Genomic DNA, 19,373 nt, shown 5'->3' with positions numbered 1-19,373 from the left:
ATTTCCAATTAGGTCTGATGTCCCAAAGAGGCATCTCTTTCTTTGGTATCGGCGCACGTGTGGTGTTCCCATTGCTTTTCTTCACAGCTAGCAGAAGATGCCAACATATTTCCCATCGTCTTTAAACCCCTACACGGCAGACACACGCACAAGAGCCAAAGCTTTTAACATCTCCCCAACTCACAATGCCTAACCTGCCTTCGCCTTCCCCATCAGATATATTTGAACAATTTTAATGAACTTTTTGGATATTTTGCATTTGAAGCACATAAATTTGTAACATCATTGCTTTCGACATCTCCCCAACTCACAATGCCTAACCTTCCTCATCAAGTTTCCATTCCAAAATGTCCCCAAGATATTTGAAGATTTTTTTTGACCTTCTTGGATGTTAGGAATTTGAAGCCTATGATTTGTTACATCATTGCTGAGCTAACTTTGTTGGCATCCACACAGAGTCAAACACATCTCTCTCTTTGCCAATTTGTCACTATTCTTTTTAAGGGTATTGTTTTTGTGGGGTTTCGGTTAGCTCTTAGAAACCCATATACATAATTGGGGGCATTGCCGTTTTGATGTTGATGTTGATGTTGCAGCCGAAACAAAATGCGACCCTAATACGCAATTGGATCATCAATCGACCGATTAGGGTTTGGTCAATACATGCATAATTGCATATGATGCTGAAAAAGATTAGTTTCAACCCTAGTTTATATTTTATTGGTTAGAGAGGTGATGAGATTGAAGAGCTATACAGTTAAAGGTCCCCACTCAAATGGAATTCTAATGGCCATTGAGTTGTCAAATCTGCCTAAACTTTCAACTGTGAAAATAGTATGCGTGTGTGAGCCTTCCCCCAGATCACATTACATTCGTCATAAAATATTTTGAAGCTAATTCAATAATAGGAATATATAGTAAAGATAAGAAAAAACGTGAGGACGCTGAGACCTGCGCATCACGGGCAAGTCCATGCCTTGACAAAATTGAGCGATGATAATTCAACGCAGCCTTTTCTTATCTGTTTTTAAAATAAACAAATAAGTGGCTACCCAATAGGAGGTGCTCTATCCAACATACACCACTCAAATTGGTATTTGGGTTGGGGTAACTGGCAATGTCATCAACCAACCTATAACGCAGATTTGAGTTAGACCAATTGGCCAGAACAGTGTTATGGTTAGTTCGCATACGAGTTCAAATTCCCCTTCTCATTTAAAATGAAAGACGAACCTTAATAATAACTGTAAAAAAAGGATTTTGATCATATTGTCCCTCATTATGAATACAAAATTGGTTAGTGGAGGTTTTATTTTATTTTATAATATATACAAACAATATTGCACGATATGGAATTTGATCATAAAACGTCGGATGAAACTCTTAATCATTTGAGTTAGAAACCTTACGGCTGATGAAACTATCAATTCACCATATTTCTGGTAGAAAAACTATTAATTCACCCTTCTTCACCATATTTCTATTTTCATTTAATTAATTCACCAAGAAAAAGGAAGGAGGTTAGATTAAGACACGTCAGGATCTAGTCACAATTAGCTGACTTCTCTGGATGCCGTCGTTTCCGACACCCATTAGTCCAACGCGGCGGCAATCTACGAAGCCCGTAGTGCCACAGCCCATCTGTACTGACTACACCCCTCAATGTCCCCACCCCTACCCCCACCATTAAAACATATTAAATAAGTATACGGTATACGGTATACCCACCACAACACATATGTAACATACATAATCACCCATACATACATAACCATCCATAAATAATTTTGGAAATTCCACGTCAGCTTCAACAAACCCACCTCTCCCTATAAATCTCCCACCTCACCTCCTCATTCTTAATCCTTCATTTCAGCAATTTACCAACCCAAAAAAAGAAAAAGCTCTTCATATTCATTTCTTGTATACCCACACCAACACCATGGGTGAGGTGAGTAAATACCAAAATTTGTACATTCTTCTTCGTGGCTAAAAAATTTTCCGGCCAAGTTCTCTGTTTTAACGACGGTTTATTTGTTGTCGCAGAAAAAGGAAGGCGCAAAGAATGAGGGCGAGAAGAAGCCCGCAGCAGCCGACGCCGGAGCCAAGAAGGACGACGGCTTGCTCACCGTCATTTTGAAGACCGACATGCATTGCGAGGGGTGCGCCAAGAAAATCAAACGAGCTGTTAAGAATTTCCCAGGTACAGCTTCACCAATTTCATATCAAGTTTCAATCACATGAGAATTCTGGGCTTCTGGGTTTTTCCGATTTTCGCTTTTTTCAATTGGGTTTTGTTTTTCGGATTTTACAAAGTTCACCGGAATCAAATCCGCATTCCATGGTCCAGCTCAGAGATTTTTACCGTTGAAAATTGGGGACCCAAAAAGGGGTCCAAAATTATAGGATGGGAATTGGAAAGGGGTAGCTAAGTCTATGTATTTGACCATTAATATCTACTAATCTATTAAATTTGGATTAGATTTTGGGCTTTTGGGTGCGGAAGCAAGCAAACACTTAAGAATTTTGGCTTTAATTGCGTTCATGCATTTTCCGTCGTGTAGTTTAAGCTTGATTAGTTGGGCTAAAACAATCTTTACGTACAAAACACGGTCCCTATTAATTGTTGGCTAATTGGGTCGATTTTTTTGTGAATTAAATTAGGCGTTGAACAAGTGAAGACGGAGTGTGCAGCCAACAAACTGACTGTGACCGGGAAAGTGGACCCCGCCGGGCTGAAAGAGAAACTGGAACAGAAGATCAAGAAGAAGGTAGATCTCATTTCTCCTCAGCCCAAAAAAGATGGCGGTGGAGATAAAAAGCCAGCTGCTGCAGAGGAAAAGGCTGAGAAGAAGACAGAAGAGAAAAAGCCGGCTGAGGAGAAAAAGCCCAAAGAGGCACCCAAAGAGGTAAACCTCACCCTCATGTATAATTTCCGATGCATTTTAGCTGATTGGTACTTATTTACTATTTTAAACATTGTATTTCGAGCTTAATTTGGTTGTATTTTCGTTGCTAATTCTTTTCTTTTGTTGGGTGGTTTCAGAGCACTGTGGTCATGAAGATTAGATTGCATTGCGACGGGTGCATGCAGAAGATGAAGAGTAAAATCTCCAAGTTCAAAGGTGAGAGACGATCTCAATTCTCGAAACTTCTCAAGGCTTAATATATATAATTTGGAAATCAATGGCAATTTTGGATTAAATTTGGATTAACTTCTCAAGGCATAATATATATATATAATTTGGATTAAATTAATTAATCAAGGATGATGCAAGCACCCCACCGGCACCACGCTTCTTAAACCTTAATTAATATTTTAATAAATTGCATAAGAAGACAAATTAGTCAAAATTAATAGAAAAATAAAGCCGTACGGGTATATTCGCTCAGTAAAAATTAAGTTCACATGTGTATTTCCAAGTGGTAATTTTGTCATTTTTATATCTAAAGAAGTGCATTTTGTTGTTGGCAGGTGTTAATACGGTGAGTTTTGACGCACCCAAAGACATTGTAACGGTGAAGGGCTTCATGGACGCTAAAGAACTCGTCCCCTACCTCAGAGAGAAGTTCAGGAGGGCCGTCGAAGTGGTCCCACCCAAGAAAGATGATGGCGCCGCCGCTAAGCCAAAAGACGCCGCAGCCGGAGGCGAGAAGAAGGAGAAAGAAGCTGCAGGCGGCGAGAAGAAGGAGAAAGACGGCGGCGGTGAGAAGAAGGAGAAAGAAGCTGCCGCCGGTGGAGGCGAGAAGAAAGAAGTTGTCGCCGCCGCACCCGGCGGTGGAGCCCCCAAGGTGGAGGTGAACAAGATGGAGTATTCTGGGTACCCTTACCCTCCTCCCAGTTACTATTGGTACGACGAAGGACACGTATACAACCACAACAAGTTCGTCATGGAGGCCCAAGCGCACCAGGCGCATGTTAGCCAAGGCTCTTCGAGCCATGGCTACGCTGTGCCGATGGAACACTACCCTGCTCCCCAGATGTTCAGCGACGAGAATCCAAATGGTTGTTCGGTGATGTAGAGTGCTGAACCGATCGAACGGTGGTTGGCTGACGAAGATAAAATTAAAAATTAAGTTTACGTTAAATAGAGGGGCAAAATCGGAATTACAACAAATTGTAAATAATAAGGGGCAAAGGTTATAAGAGAAGTAAATATAATTACCAGTAGGTAGTTATGGAATTTTGGTTTTATTAAGTAGGGGATGTAATAGAGATAGACCGACCGGCCGGGCGGCCAGCTGGTGGAACCGGTTCAGATGTTGGTGGTTCAATATGATTAAAGTTTCTGCTAATTAATTTTTTATTTTGTATTTTTAAAACGTTTACGTTTATATTAATGATGATATTAAATCTTCCCTTTATATTGCAAAATATATTTTAGTTTGTGGCACAGACGAGGCCACTTGGTTCGATTGTTGATTTCTTCGGTTTAATTAATATGGGATTTATATCCGAATCTGAATTATATTTAATTGCACACCATCAGCACATTTACTACCTGAGTTTTTTTTATAGAGTTGTTTTTGGCATTTCAAGAAAAATAATCATTCACTCATTTTTTTTGTTCAACACATTCACTCTTTTTTTATGTAACGATAATCTATTTTAATATAATTTAAATTACGTGAATGAATTCGAATTCTGCTGCAAAGTGGGAGCATATTCCCTCTAACCAACTTGACTAGGGTCCGTGATGATATTTTTCTGGATGTTATTAAAAGTTTTCTTTTTAATCATTCACAATCCAATTTTCTATGTAGTTTATAATAGGAATTAGGACGGTAGCAAAAACAAAAAACAAAAGGACCGACCGACATTAAAAGTGATATGAGGATATAATATAAGCATATGACTCCGTTAATAAAATGTGGGGCTTTGGTGGTGGGGGACTCTTATTAATTACAAAAATATTTCATTTTCGCATTTTCGATTTTGAAATGCTTGCTTTTCTGAGAGAGAAAGGACTTGGCTGGTGTTTAAAAAGAAAAAAAAAGGGCTTGGCTGGTAAAATTAGTGAAATGCACAACTTGTTGTATGGGGTAGATTGATCCTCTTTTTTTTTTTTTTTTTGGACGAAGTGTAGATTGATCCTCTAATAATACTTTTTAGTCAATAAAATAACATCTATATATTCATTATTTTCTAATCATATTTCTGTAGGAAATGTCGTGACGATAAAGAAAGAGTTGTAGAAAATATGCGTCCAATTTAGAAAAACCATTAAACTTTACATCATTTCGAATGGGATTAACATTTCTTTTTGTTGGCATGCAGAAATGAATCAACCAAAAAGGTACGTACGTCAATTATTTATCCCTAAAGTTTTCCCTTTTTGTGTCACATATTCACAACATTAAGTGGGATTAGTTGGAAGCTAGGGCCAAAAACCATAGAGAAGATTATCAAACTCTGTGTGCTGTCTATATGTTTAGTCTAGATGTTTTTGAGTGGTTTGAAGTCCCTCTGATATGATTAAAGACGTTCTTATTGAGATGGTTGTACTTGGAGTCAGGTGTTAAGCCCCCTTCATCATTTTAGTAGTATTTAAGAAATTCTCTCATCATATCGCCGAAGTTCTCTAAAAAACTGTGTTTGTCTATTGAAAGAGAGAGAAAGGCATTCTAGCAGGTTCGAGATCTAAATTAAGGTCAAAATGTAGTTTAATTTTCCATAACCCTTCTTATTAAGTAATTAGCGACGTCATCGGATCGAATTATTATATTGGTTAATTAATTAACATCTTATTTGACCTTTTTATTTTACCCGACCTTTTAGACTTCCAACAGCTAAAAATATATAAGGGGTTCTTATTAGATTTAACGGCTGATTGCAAGTCAAAGGACCGTGGCATTGCCTTTTCAATGCAGTGAAGGCTAATTGACCCTATGTAACGAATATTTCAAGCATTAATTCATTATAGTCAAACGTCTCATTTTGGGGGTGCTAAAATTTGGTTCACGAGATAAGATCAACAGTGATGAACAGAAATATGATATTGGTGTAATGTCGGCTAAAAATATTTCATTCATTATTGTCAATGGGGTGTAGCCCAATGGAAAAAGCTCTTGATTTACAGACAAGAGGTCTCATATGCTAACGCCATGACATCTTAGTTATGTATATGTGAGAAATCCCCCCATTTTTAATTTAGACCATCGGTTTGTACTAAAAAAATCATAATGAAGACCCTAATACAATTTTAATATCTTAAACATTCTCAGTATGAACACTTCTTTTTTCGGCACCATGCGTGTTGTTTATTTATATTAGTAAATGTTGAAATTGAAGATAATAATTGTGCACCACGTACACTCACACGCGAAAATGAAAGAACTCATATGTTATAATCGAAGCAACAAAAAAGAATCAGAATCCGTGGGAATTTGGAACATCATATCCTTAAGTTATAGATTAGAATACAATAGTTGTATAAACTTTTAGCGCCAGCTTACTTCTACTTCCAAATTTGAATCACTAAAAACCAAAGCTTAATGAGTCGAAAGTGTGTGGCATACCCTAGCATGGTGCCTTGGGCTTTTAGCCTAAGGAAAATTGTATTCTATAAAATATGAACTCTAAACCCTAAATTCTAAACTTCGAGCTCATATGAACTGGACTTGAATGATAATTTGTTCATATAGACTCGTGCGACTCTCGCTATATATATATATATATATATATGGTGTTTCTATCTTTATGTCCTTTGCTAGCTCATCATGACAAGTATTGATTTAAACTTGGAATAATAATAAATGTAAAGGAATTTTAGAACCAACATTGCTTTTATGTTGTCTTCTTTTGTGATGGTGGGGGATAATGAGTCAAGGACTACGTCACCATAGGGCTTGACAAGACTATCATGCCACCAAAAGCCATCAAGCCACGATTGAGGCCTTTATTATTAGAGACATTTCTTAAAGCTTAGAAAAGTAATCCTCTCTCACACCTTTCATTCTAACACGAAGGGATTTGAAAAAGCACCCCAAATCATTTTCTGGTTGATTGTAACTCGTGGATGATTGAAATGAAATAATATGCATATAAAGTAAAGCTGACCAAATAAATTTATATAAAATTTAGAAAAATCTATAGGAGACGTGAAGTTAGGTGCATATACTTATTTTTTTAGTTGAATGAGGACGAGAGAGCAGCCAATCATTCTGAGGATAAGCATCAGCATGCATGCTTGTTGCCAGCGACCCCAATTGCGTCATTAAAACTTTAAGACAGGGACAATTAATTGGTGAAAATTAAACATGAACATCGCATACGAAAACCACCTTTGCATTTATATATTTCATCTACACCATCTATATTGCAGTATATCCTTACTTCAAATTTATATGCGTATGTATGTATGCATCTTTTTCTTTTTTTATCAAAAAGAAGTAAATTTCATTACTTGGAAGCATTTGTTACAATAAGGTCATCAAGAATACAATTTATTAGCCATGCAGGGCCTTCTTCTAACCAATAATAAAGACCTTGTTCGTGTAAAGCAAAACGGGCAATAGCATGAGCCACTTTGTTACACTCGCTAGGTTGAAATTGAACTTCCTTTAAAGAAAACCGCATGAGCAAGTCTCTTACATCGATCACCGACAATGTTGCCGCCCAATGTATGTATGTATGTATCTACCTATGTACCCCAAGTCTTAAAAACTCTTATTTTTTGGTTGATTGAAATATGCATTGACAGCTAGTTGTGAGATGTATGAAGTATGATGGTGGTGGTGGCTGCGACGTAACGATGCATGGCCGCGACAACAACATCGATGATAACGACAATGAGGATAAAGAGGTGGCGCGCGGCAGTGATAAACATCTTCGTCTAATTCTAGCACATATCATTGTTTTCATCGTTGATTGATGAGTTCTTAAGAGGAAGGCCCATAGAACTAATATATTCTAGACAGAAATTCAACATTTTCTTTTCCTTCCAACGAAACCTCAAATTTAAAATAAGTTGTCATGTAAGATATTATTTGTCTTAGTATTACACACTAAATTACAATCTATGCCACATACACATTTAGGTTTTGTAAACTAATGTTACATTGTTTTTCATAAAAACAGTTCCTAATTTCTAGCATTTTCCTCCTATCCGATAATGCTATTTTTTGACTTTAACATTTAATAATTATATCCTCAATTTTAATGATTATGTTTCTAACAAATCAAATCCTAATTAATTTCAGTTCTCGCTCGCCAATGTCCATGTAACTTTTAACCTAATAATGTACATCATAGAAAATATATTCACTATTTTTCAAAAAAGAAGAAGGAAACATATTCAATTTAAATATACGCTGTGGGAGGTATTTTGTATCAATTTGGCATGTACAAACGTGCCTACATTTTCAGTAAACTATAATTTTCCTATCTTTTTAAGTAAACTATTTTTAGGTACCTATATTTTCCAAGTTATTTATTTTTAGGTAAATTAATTTTCGTGTTATTTATTTTTTGGTAAATTATTTTTCCTTGCATGTACAATACTTTACCTATCTTTGTAGGTAAGCTATTTTTTAGGTACCTATATTTTCCAGGTAAATTATTTTTTAGGTACGTATATTTTTTGTCAATATAAATATATGGGATAGGTAAAACATCTTTTAGGTACCTATATTTTTCAGGTCCCTAATTTACCTATATTATACAAGTAAACTATTTACCTATCGTTCTTTATTTTTTGGTTAAGGACTATATGAATATGAAGTTACCTATATCTGACAAAATTTGCAACTCAACGTGTCTTTTTGGGCTAAGGATTTACCTATAATTCGTTCTTTTTTGGCTAAGATAATGGACCTACAAAATTTACAACTTCAATTTAACGTTTCCAAAAAAAATAAAAATAAAGGAGACTTATTTTACATTGAATAATTATTTCCTCACTTTATGTTCCCAACGGATTATATATGTGTAGACAAATTTGCAATAAATTTCACCAAATAAATTGAGGAAAACAACACTTAATACACACCACATAATACGGAAATTGTAATTGAGGGTACTTTTGGAATTTGAAAAATAAAATAAATCAGGTTTTAAGCTTAATTATGTAACTTGTTTAGTTGGGTCCTAGTCATTGAGTTTTACTTAGAAAAATAGGGTTTTAGTTGTAGAAAAATAAAGGGATGGGTTGGAAATAAGGAAATATGAGGGCTTGTTTGGTATTCAACTTGAATCCAACTTTTAAACTCAAAAACAGAATTTGAGTCCAAAACAAAGAAAACCTGTTTGGTAGCCCTATTTTTAAAAACTCAAACTCAATAACAACTAAAAAAACACACCAATTATTAAAAACAAAAAATATGTGTTTTTCCAGTTTTTTTTTTCTAATAACCCAAAAGTTCTCAAATTTTTAAGATTTGAAAATAGTTTTCAAGTTGCATACCAAACAAGTTTTTGAATCTTAAAAATAGATTTAAGAACTCCTTGTTTTAAAGAAAAATCAAAGTTTTTGAGTTCCTAATTTGAATAGGATACCAAACGCCCCTTGAGTTTGAAGAGGGATAGCTAAATTTACTATTGATTAATGAATTGCTATAATTATCATTACCATAATTGTTGTCATTTGTCCAAACACATTTTTTAACCAAAACTTTTTTTTTTGTTGGTTGTAGAAAATGATATGTTTCAAAAATGTAGTTTTCCTTGCAATGTTGTGCTTCAAATTAAACGAGAGAAGCCTTGGTTAGAAGGGTTTCGATCAGGAAGAATCCAACACATTTTTGCAACAAACAGATCATTCTGATTGATCAAGACAAATCATCAGGCTTATTTAAATAAATATATATAATTCCCTTGTGTTTTATGTTGCTTAGTCAAATCTCAGTTCGAACCTTCTATCCAATTTACCCTCACTTAAAAATCAATATACGTATCACTTGTAGGGGTAAAAAAAATCCTTGTAAGGATCGAACATGCTTCTATGATTTAAAAAGGACATTTTCACCCTTACATAAGACACGCACATAAGCATCACATAAAATTTAGATTGAAAAAAATTGATTTGATTTGGACTGAGATAAGATATTATTAATAATTTTTTCACCACATAAACTCACATTGACATATAGCACACTCCAAATGCATGATTCATGCAATTAGGCCAAAAATGATAGTATATATAGTTGGAGCTAGCTGCCTAATGGGAACTATACAAATTACAAGAAGATCAATTTTTTAAGTCTTTGTTTGTATATTAAACATTAAGAACATCAATTTAACTCATACATAGTCGTTTTGCAAAACACCTCACTCCCCTTGTCGATTTGATGAGCTTCGTTCGGCCACTCGATACTCCATTCTATTGGTTCTCACGTTGTTATCATAGAAATGCATCAAGTGCAACGCCATAAGCAACAAGAATATATGTGTATTTCTTGAATATTCAATTGCCATTTTTATTTTTTTTCGTTTTCAACTCTACCCTTACAACAATTCCCCTAATTATATTTTTATATCGCGACTTTTGGAATTTGTATGTGTTTTGTTTCGCCAAAAGGTTAAGACTTTAGAAGAAAAGAAAAGAAAAGTCAAATTAGTATATTCTATAATGATGATCTAGGTTGAAACATGATTCCTCCTTAGTAGCAGTCCTAATTCACAATATGACAGTATATGATGGCAACTTCTGACACTAACTAAAGATTATATATCTAGGAAGCTTCAGAGGGTGATTTACATTGTTTGCAAGAAATAAGAATCGCGGGCCCGACTCTGTATTTCTAATTCAGGGATCGACACCGTCTATTTTTAACTCAGCAAACTGCAGTTCAGGGTTTTTGCAAAAAAAATTTAGCTAAATTATAAACTATTAAAACATCTAATTGTGAACAAAGATAATTCTTGTATTAAACATAGAGATTTCATTATGGTAATCAAATGGTAAAATTGTATTATAAAATTATATATTGGGTCCAATTTCAACACCAGAAAACCACATGTATATATTTTCATGGCCGTTGACACTTCTCGAAGCCAATTTCTTTTCTTCAATTACAGCGGTGGCCTGCTGATTTATAAAAACTACTAAAACCATGAGTGTGGTGGTTGGATTAGTCAAAGTAACACCCTATATCATAACCCACGTTATAACTTTATACAGATAATTCATTAACAAATTATCTGACCAATGGCCGAGAATGTGAATTAAAAAAAAAATAATCCCACGTTCAAGAACGACAATCTAACAACATATATAACATATTAAAATATTTATCAAGAAAATATTTTCCTCATATATGCACGCACACTCACATGTATTTATTAGACTAATTAGAATTATGTATTCATTAACTATAAAATGCATGAGGGAACCATAAGAAAGCACACATAATAAATGTGCCATTAATAATAAATGGCATATTTATTATATAATTACGATGTATTAGGTCATTATTCGCAGTATAACACGATATGTTAAAATTGTCTGAAAACACAATATGTAAAATCTTTCGACAAAAAGAACATTACATTTACTAGTGGTAATGTTACCAAACACATTAACATATTTTGCATGTTTTGTCTAATAAGGCTCATAAAGTTTATAATATTCAGTTTACAAGTATTTAAAATTTTCACTAATAAAAAATATAATGCTTAAAACTTGAAACCATAGTTCACATGTCACATAGTTTAAGGTGTGCCAAATTTTTATCTTGGTTGAGGAGGGTAGCAAGCTCCCTCCACTAGTGACACCATGGCCACACCAAATAATTCAAATATTAAATTAGTTTGGTGATTTTACCTAATTTAGCAATAATAGAAGATAATGAAATTTAATTGAGAATGGGATTTGTCATTTGTCTGCAATATCATGACCATATCAGCACAAAGACAAATTGGGGAAAAAGAAAAGAAACATTGAGGGAGAGGGGAGGAAGGTGAGTCATGAATGAGGTCCTAAACTCTGACTCAGCCATGACTGTGACTCAAAACTATAGCTAGCCTGGGCATTTCTAGATGCTAACATTGCATGGCATGACATGGATGCATATATGCATGGTGGGTATGGCCATGGCATCCATCCATAACATGGCATGCATGAAATAAGACCGGTCACGAAGAGTTTGAAAAGGGTTTTGGGTTTTAGGAAGTGGTGGGCTTGGTTTTGACTCACATCGGAAATGCTGTTAGCCCCAGGACAAGAAGGGACCGCTGGGTCCCACTCCACGTCAGATGCCCCATGGCGCCGTGTTGGAGTTTGAGTTTGCACGCCAAGAGGCAAACAAAGGGGTTCGCTTTGCACCATTCAAATACGTCTCTTCCATGTTCTCAAAAAACCCTAGTCTTTGTTCTTAGCATGAGGGAAGATTTTGTTGACCATCTTCAGATTACCAATTCCTCCATTAAGTTCTGAGTTTAGGACTTTTGTAAAAATTGATAATATAATTAAAACAAATTTAAAATCACATTAGACTTGATATAAGTATAATATTACCATACGAAATACGAGTAGTCCGTCCGAACAGTAATTTTATAAAACCAAAATTAATAATATAATTAAAACAAATTTAAAATCACATCAGTTTTGGTATAAGTATAATATTACCATATGAAATACGAGTAGTCCGTCAAAACAGTAATCTTATCAAATCAAAATGTATGACTTTTCTTGTTTGTTTTACCCGCAAACTATATTTTCTATTAGCAGTCATCGAAAGTTTCAACTTTCAACCAAGTAGACAACCTCTAGACTATTAGACCAGACATTAATTTTTTCGTATGACTTTGTTGGCCTCATTAGACTTCCCTTATCATGCTTTAATGAAAGAGTGAAAGAAAAACGTTGTTTTGTTTTGTTTAGTTTGTCTCAGCAGCCATTAGTTTCGCCTGATAAATGGTTTCACAGTCATGTGTTGGAAGCTAAGAATTCTTCCCTGCTTGTAAATATAAATGTTTGAAATTGAAAGCGACAATTGACCTAGCTGCACCAGCCGGCATGACTTGTCTTATTATACACGTGAAATCTGTTTGAGAAAAAGAAAAATAAGTTACACATACACACACAAACGAGAAAGTTAGTTTGATTTTTGAGTACATATGACTGTAGAACCCTAACATGGGGAGACACAAACGTGCGTATACTTCAGCTGTTTTTGACATTTGAATCGTGGATAATGTTCTTTTATACTTATTTTATAGAGGGAAACAATAGTAAAGAGATAAGGTTTGAGGCTTTGTTCATGAATGTCATGATTATGGTGTGTACTGTTTGCGAATAATATGTCTTTTTTTACTTTTTTAAGTGTGAAGTAAGTTTTCATCTCCATCATGAAAAGATTGCGACGTTGTTTTTGCTTTCCCCTTTTCTTTTTTGCCAAGCATGAAAGACGTTTACCAACCATTTCTCTAGAGAAAAAAAAAAAAAAACAAAAGAGAAAGAAAGAAAGACTTTTACCAACCTGGTATATATGCACGTTTGCATGTATAATTAGAGAGAGCTTGTATTGTAGCATGTTTAATGCTTTCCGCCGTAAAAGTCATATGTAAGTGTGCTTAATGTATGTAGTCATTTGAGGTCTTATTTGTTAACTTGGTTCCAAATATCTAATACCGACGTCCTCAACTCTGGCTTCCAAAGCTTTGGTGGGACTGTGGGAGTACCAACTAACTATATTAGTTCAGTGTTACTTCTCTTTTCAATGTTAAAAGATGTCTCATCAAGTTTTATTTTTTACTCCGTTAAGGGGGGGAGGGGTGTGTGTGATAGGTTTTAGTTAGATAGTCCCCATTCTTTCTCAAAGTTAGGCAACATATCCATATTATGCCTTCAATGTACATGAATGGTATGCATTTTGCTAGTCTAGTTCTCCCTATCAAACAAGGCATAATAGTTAAACTTGGGATGGTGTTGAGGATAAAGCTAAAATTCACGAGCCTATTCTAATCTTTTACTGGGCTTGGCCCTTTAATGTTTGGTCCAAAAGATTGATGATGGGCCACAATCACACATATCACTTCCATTCCTAGTCGCAAGGTTGATCTGTCCATAATCATCATCAAAACAAAGACGGGTATGAAAGATTTGCCGAATACAATAAGACTTAGAGCTATGCTATGTGCACGGCTAACCTTAGCAAAATCCTAAAACGTACGAGCAAACGATGGTTTTGTAATTGTTTGTTTAGCAACTATAACAAAAGAATGCCAATTCTCTCTCTCTTTTGGGGAGCCACATTTTCTTTGTAGAGATAGTTGAGAAATTGGGCCGGAACTTAGCACAAATTCTGCATGGAAGTCAAAATAAAAGCCTGCTATGGGAAAACTTGTTGGGTTTAAAGCTTCAAAAGATTAAACTATATGGTCCTGATAGATAAAATCTGCTGCAATAGAAACCAAGCACTTGATTCTAGAAAGTAAGGCGAAGGAAGGAAGGAACCTCCTGAAGAAACCATTGATATCAGTCTCCACTTCTCCTGTTGCATCTTATGATTTCATTCTCTGTGATGGACGGTCGCAGCTTCCAACTTACAAACGTCCATTTAATTAGCACACTTTGCGAGCAAAACTTCAATATGCAAACAACCCATATAAGCAAAGATGAATTAAAATCGCTATATTTTACTATTACATATCAATTCCAACAAACAAGCATTAAAATTTGCAGTTATTCTTCTAATATATATAGAGATCATGCAACTGTTTAATAGGTTAAACATGTCGGATTTTATGCAAGATTAGAGAAGAGAATCGATAGAGACAAGATGAACTCATCAGAGGTCTAAAACTCAGACTTGATTCAATAACTTGAGGTTTGTGCATGCATGATGCATGATGAGGTATTAACTTTGGACCAGTTTCCACAGAGGAGCATCAACTGATGATTCATACAGTACAGATGGATAGAAAATTACCCCAAATCCTTAACTTATTTTTGGGAATGATATGATCCAAAAATAATTTATTCCAAAGAAAGATACTGAATCTCCTCGCACGGGGTTGATTCATTGGCCGTCAAAGTCGTATTGTTATTATTATTATTATTATTATTATTATTATTATTATTATTATCCGAGAATGCTCCAACTTGGACTCGGAACGTTGCAGTAGTAGCTCTGGACATCGGGTTCCGGAATTTTCACGTCTTTCGACGGAAGCTTATACCTGTATCGAACCGAAATCCCGAGCCCAAACAGATATGTGGTGTTACCATCCGAGATTTTGTTGGCCACGTCATCAGCCACGTAAGCATCGAGCGTGGAGAGTTTGAAACTAACAAGTGTTTGGTTGGCGGTGGTTAAAAGCAAGAGACGCAACGACGTTGCTGCGAGTAGCACGAATTGGTACTTTTGATCTTGATCTGTAATATGTTGGGAGAAGAGTGAGGCCTGGAGGCTGTCACAGTAGATGTCCCACTTCTTGTTGGGGTTCATGGCTAGGAGCGTTAGGTTCCAAATGACGGTAAACTCGGAGGGGGTATTGTTGTGTGGGTATTGCAGGGCCGCTGAGTGGACTAGGAACTCAAGGGCATTCCCTCTTGGAAGCGTTAAGAACAATGTAAGGATCAATGGGGCTAGAATGAAATAGGGAACCACGATGCACATGATGCAAAATAACGTTACCTCACAGTCGAAGAAGGGTTGTCGTATGGGCTGATCATTAGAAGCGGAAGACGGGATTAAGAAAACTAAATCTCCTTTTCTTTTCCTCACTCAAGTTATATAATTAATGAAGTAGCATTAAGTACCATTTTATCAATCACTCTCAACATGCAGAACGCAATTTCACAAAGCTTTATCAAATCAGCTTCATCACTGTCAACAGTTAACTGGTAAATCATCATTGGCAAGACGGTTTACTAAGAATGTCAGCGATCTAACTGAAAAACATATCTCTTTTGTGTGCATTTTACTGAGAAGAACTATTTTCTATGTAATAATGAAAAAAAAAATTCCAAGTTTTGATTTATGAAAAAAAAGGAGTGAAAAGTAGGAAAAAACTGAGGTTAAGAGAGAACCAATCATAGCCTTGTTGTGAAAATGGACAAACACTTTCACTCACTCCCCTAATGATCTTGCTGTTGATGGACTTTGTGACACACACAAGGATGGATGAATCACACACACACACACTTGAGAAACCAACCAAGCACAAAGTGACACAAGTATTTTAGAGGTTCAGCAATTGCCTACATCCTCTTGAGAAATTCACTAATGAAAGAATAAGTTACAACTTTGGTTTACAAAGAAACCCCCTTAGAACTCTATTCTCTCCCAAGCTCTCTTTTCTCTCTCACCCCTTGCTCAACACTTTGATACACTTGTGAACACTCTCTCACACTTGGTGTTTCCCTTATTTGGTGTCTAGACTACTCAAGACTCAACTCAGCTCTCTCTTGAACTGATTGCCTTCTCTCTCTTCCTCCCTTGGTGAGATAACCTCCCTTTGAACACAATAGCTCCCAGCTACTTGACAACTTTGAGATTAACCACACACTTTGTTGTCTTGCATCTTATTTTCTTTTGTAGGCAGACCTTTGGACTTAGTTGAGGGCTGCAATTACTCCTTCACGTTCTTGCTTTCAGCTCCCAAACTAAACACAAGGTTAGGCAAACCAGAAAACAAGCCATAAAGCATGCACCCTTTGTCCCCTTGTCTCCCACCTAGAAAACCCTTTGACACAAGATAACAAACAACATTTAAATGGTGTTCCAGATTCTAAGGCACGTTGCCAAACTTTCTAGAACTCATAAAACACTTTGGAGACTCGAGGAAATAGGTAGGAAAACGACACATGTGAAAGCACCTTGAAACAGCCCGGAAAAAACAGCACAGCACGCCTGGCGACAGGTCGCACGATCCCAGCGACCGGTCGCTAGCTGCAATATTTCCAGACTTCGAATCTGCTTCAAAACGACCGGTCGCAAATACCCAACGACCGGTCGCCTCTTCCTTCACTTGCATACTAAATGTGAGCCAATTTTACAACAAGCCTTCCTTCCCTCATAGTGCAATGATTGGTTGGTTGGTTTTGCAGCATCATCTGAGGAGGGGAATGAGCATTGACATGGTAAGACATTTGAGTTCCTCTTGGAGAGTCTCTTGCCTGTGAATCCAAATAAATTTGCTTTAGTCTCAATGAACCCCAAAAGACAAGGAGATATATATATATATATATTAGTTGTAATGGGTTCTGGGAAGGGAGGCATGTGGAGCAAAGTTGGATTGTGTTGGTGATAAGGAAGAATGAAGAGTTCCTTGGTGCAATAATGGTTAATAACACTTAAGACTGACCGTGAAGAATTAATGCTTTAGTTGGTTTAGTTTTTGTAAGAGAAAAAGAGAGAGGATAGCACTTCATCAATGCTTTGTGCATGCCTTGTCTTATAGCAATGTGATGTGCCTCTCCATCATCTGAAACAAAATGCCTTCCAAAACACTTGACTTCTTCATGCCTTTCTTTCTCAGCCAATCTTCTTCCTCTTCCTCTTCCTCTGTCACTGCCTTCCACCCATCTTTTAAGCCTTTGAATTAGCTTTCTCCTTTTGGAACAAGCCTGATCACTGCTCACAATTCCATAGCAAGGCTCATTATGCTCCAAAACCATGTTAGCTAATTCATGCTCTAACCCATAATCTCAACTTTCTCCGCTTCCTTTAAAATATGTTGCCAAATTATTCTTCTTCTCTTGATTCCTGTTGTTCTTCCTGTGTTTGATTCCTCATCAACTCGTGCCTTAAGCACGTGTTGCTCCATCACAAGTAAATCAGTTCCTTCAGTTCAGTTGCATCATCCTTCTGCAGTTGCTCTATTTCCTTTTCAAGGACCTCAAAGTTGATCCATTCCCCTCCAATTTGCAATATGTGATACCTCAAAGTGGTTAGACTGTCAATACATGGAAGGTAAAACAATAGATCAAATTTTCCTTTCTATATCTTCTAAATTTCTTACCCTTTTAGTGCATGTTTGTTGATCATATGAACATATGAATGAATACGTACATTAGTTTATGTGATCTCTAATGCTTTAAAGAAGAGTGGTGTCACCTTGGATATTGAGGAAGCTGATTTTTCTGCCAATTCAAGCTTTTCCAAGACCGCATTTTTCTCATCATGCACTTCGTCCAAAACCACTATCAGCTTCCTAATTTCATCTTCCAGTTTCTTGATAACCTTTGTCCTTGTTTCTAGTGCATCATATATTCTCAAAACTTCTGCTTCCCTAGCTTCAAGCTTCAAATCTCTTATTATTTGAGATTGTCTTCTTCCTTTCCTCAAAAGCCTTTTTACCTTTCATTGAAGAAATCCATTTTCTGATTTCCAGTACTCAAGTTGCTCCAAAACTCTCAAATATTCTACTGCCAACTTCTCAAGCATTTGGCTCTCAGCCTCTATGGATGAAATTTCTCTGTTCAAGAACTCAACATGACCTATTTCCAATAACATCATATTCCTCAGCTCCACAACAACATATTCTTTCTCTTTCAAGTCACAGTAGCGGATGGATTGCATCTCCAACTCCGATTCTTTATTTTGAAGATCATCAAGTCGAATTTCTAGATGCGAAATCTCTTCCTCCAATTCGGGTTTCTTATATCGAATCTCCAAACTTTCTGCTAAATTCATTACATTGGCATCCATTATAATTGGTTCATGATCTTCCATGGAAAGCACACATGTAGAATTGAAACTATGAAAGCTATCCCTATCTCTAAGCCTTGGAGAAATATTGGTCTCGGGGGCAGCTCACCTCATCATCATCAGCTTCTAATAAAGACTCTTTAGGATTAAAACTTCGTTTAGCCATAATCCTTGCGCAGATGAAACCAGCCACAGACAAAGCTATAGGAATCCGAGCTTTAAGCAGCATATGCTTTATGATGACTTGTACCTTCGATGTTGAGCTCTCCATCTTACAAATCAAACTCAAAACAGAATTACAAGGGGAGCTTGGTTTCTTGAATGTCAAGAATTTTTTCTGATGGTGGTCAAACTTGGTTTTATTATAAAGCTTTTTAGGATTCTTTGCCTTTGTGTTTTATTTTAGCTTGCCTTAAAGAGATGTATAAAGGTCTATGTTGCCTTTATATTACACTATCAGAGGCTGAGAGTCCTTTTGTGTCACTTTCAATCCACTTTCTACTTGGTGCTTTTTGGCCAGCCTTCTCAAGAATAACAGTCACATTGGTTCCTGATGGTGCTAGAGCTGCTGCTGGAGACTAAGCAGAAACTGTGGCTGAGTGGAGGAAGAAGATGATCAAAGTGAAAATGTAAAGAAAGATAAGGTTGCCATCCATTTTTTCTTTTTTGGTGGAGATTTTTATGTTTTTGGCTTGGTGGGTTTTGATCAGAAAGAGAAGAAGGTGGAGGAGATGGGCTAAGGTTGGAGAGGAGTGACGATATATATTTTGTGGGTGTGA

At 36.2% G+C, this 19,373-nt stretch overlaps 1 protein-coding gene and 1 pseudogene across 1 annotated transcript; one reads left to right on the top strand and one right to left on the bottom strand.

The window, feature by feature from the left end:
- Nucleotides 1-1,792: 1,792 nt before the first annotated feature.
- Nucleotides 1,793-4,362, top strand: LOC110771290 (heavy metal-associated isoprenylated plant protein 6-like). The gene is made up of 5 exons (XM_088255149.1): nt 1,793-1,948; nt 2,044-2,200; nt 2,662-2,906; nt 3,044-3,122; nt 3,473-4,362. Exons 1-5 carry the CDS (start codon nt 1,940-1,942, stop codon nt 4,018-4,020), a joined length of 1,038 nt encoding a protein of 345 aa, XP_088111275.1. The 5' UTR covers nt 1,793-1,939; the 3' UTR covers nt 4,021-4,362.
- A 10,659-nt stretch (nt 4,363-15,021) lies between these two features.
- On the bottom strand, nt 15,022-18,865 carry LOC148293595 (uncharacterized; annotated as a pseudogene).
- Between the last annotated feature and the right edge of the window lie 508 nt (nt 18,866-19,373).

Source organism: Prunus avium, chromosome 6, assembly GCF_965620075.1.
Source record: "Prunus avium chromosome 6, drPruAviu1.hap1.1, whole genome shotgun sequence".
Classification (NCBI taxonomy): domain Eukaryota; kingdom Viridiplantae; phylum Streptophyta; class Magnoliopsida; order Rosales; family Rosaceae; genus Prunus; species Prunus avium.
Note: the sequence above shows the minus strand (reverse complement) of the source record. Positions and strands in the feature narration are given on the sequence as shown.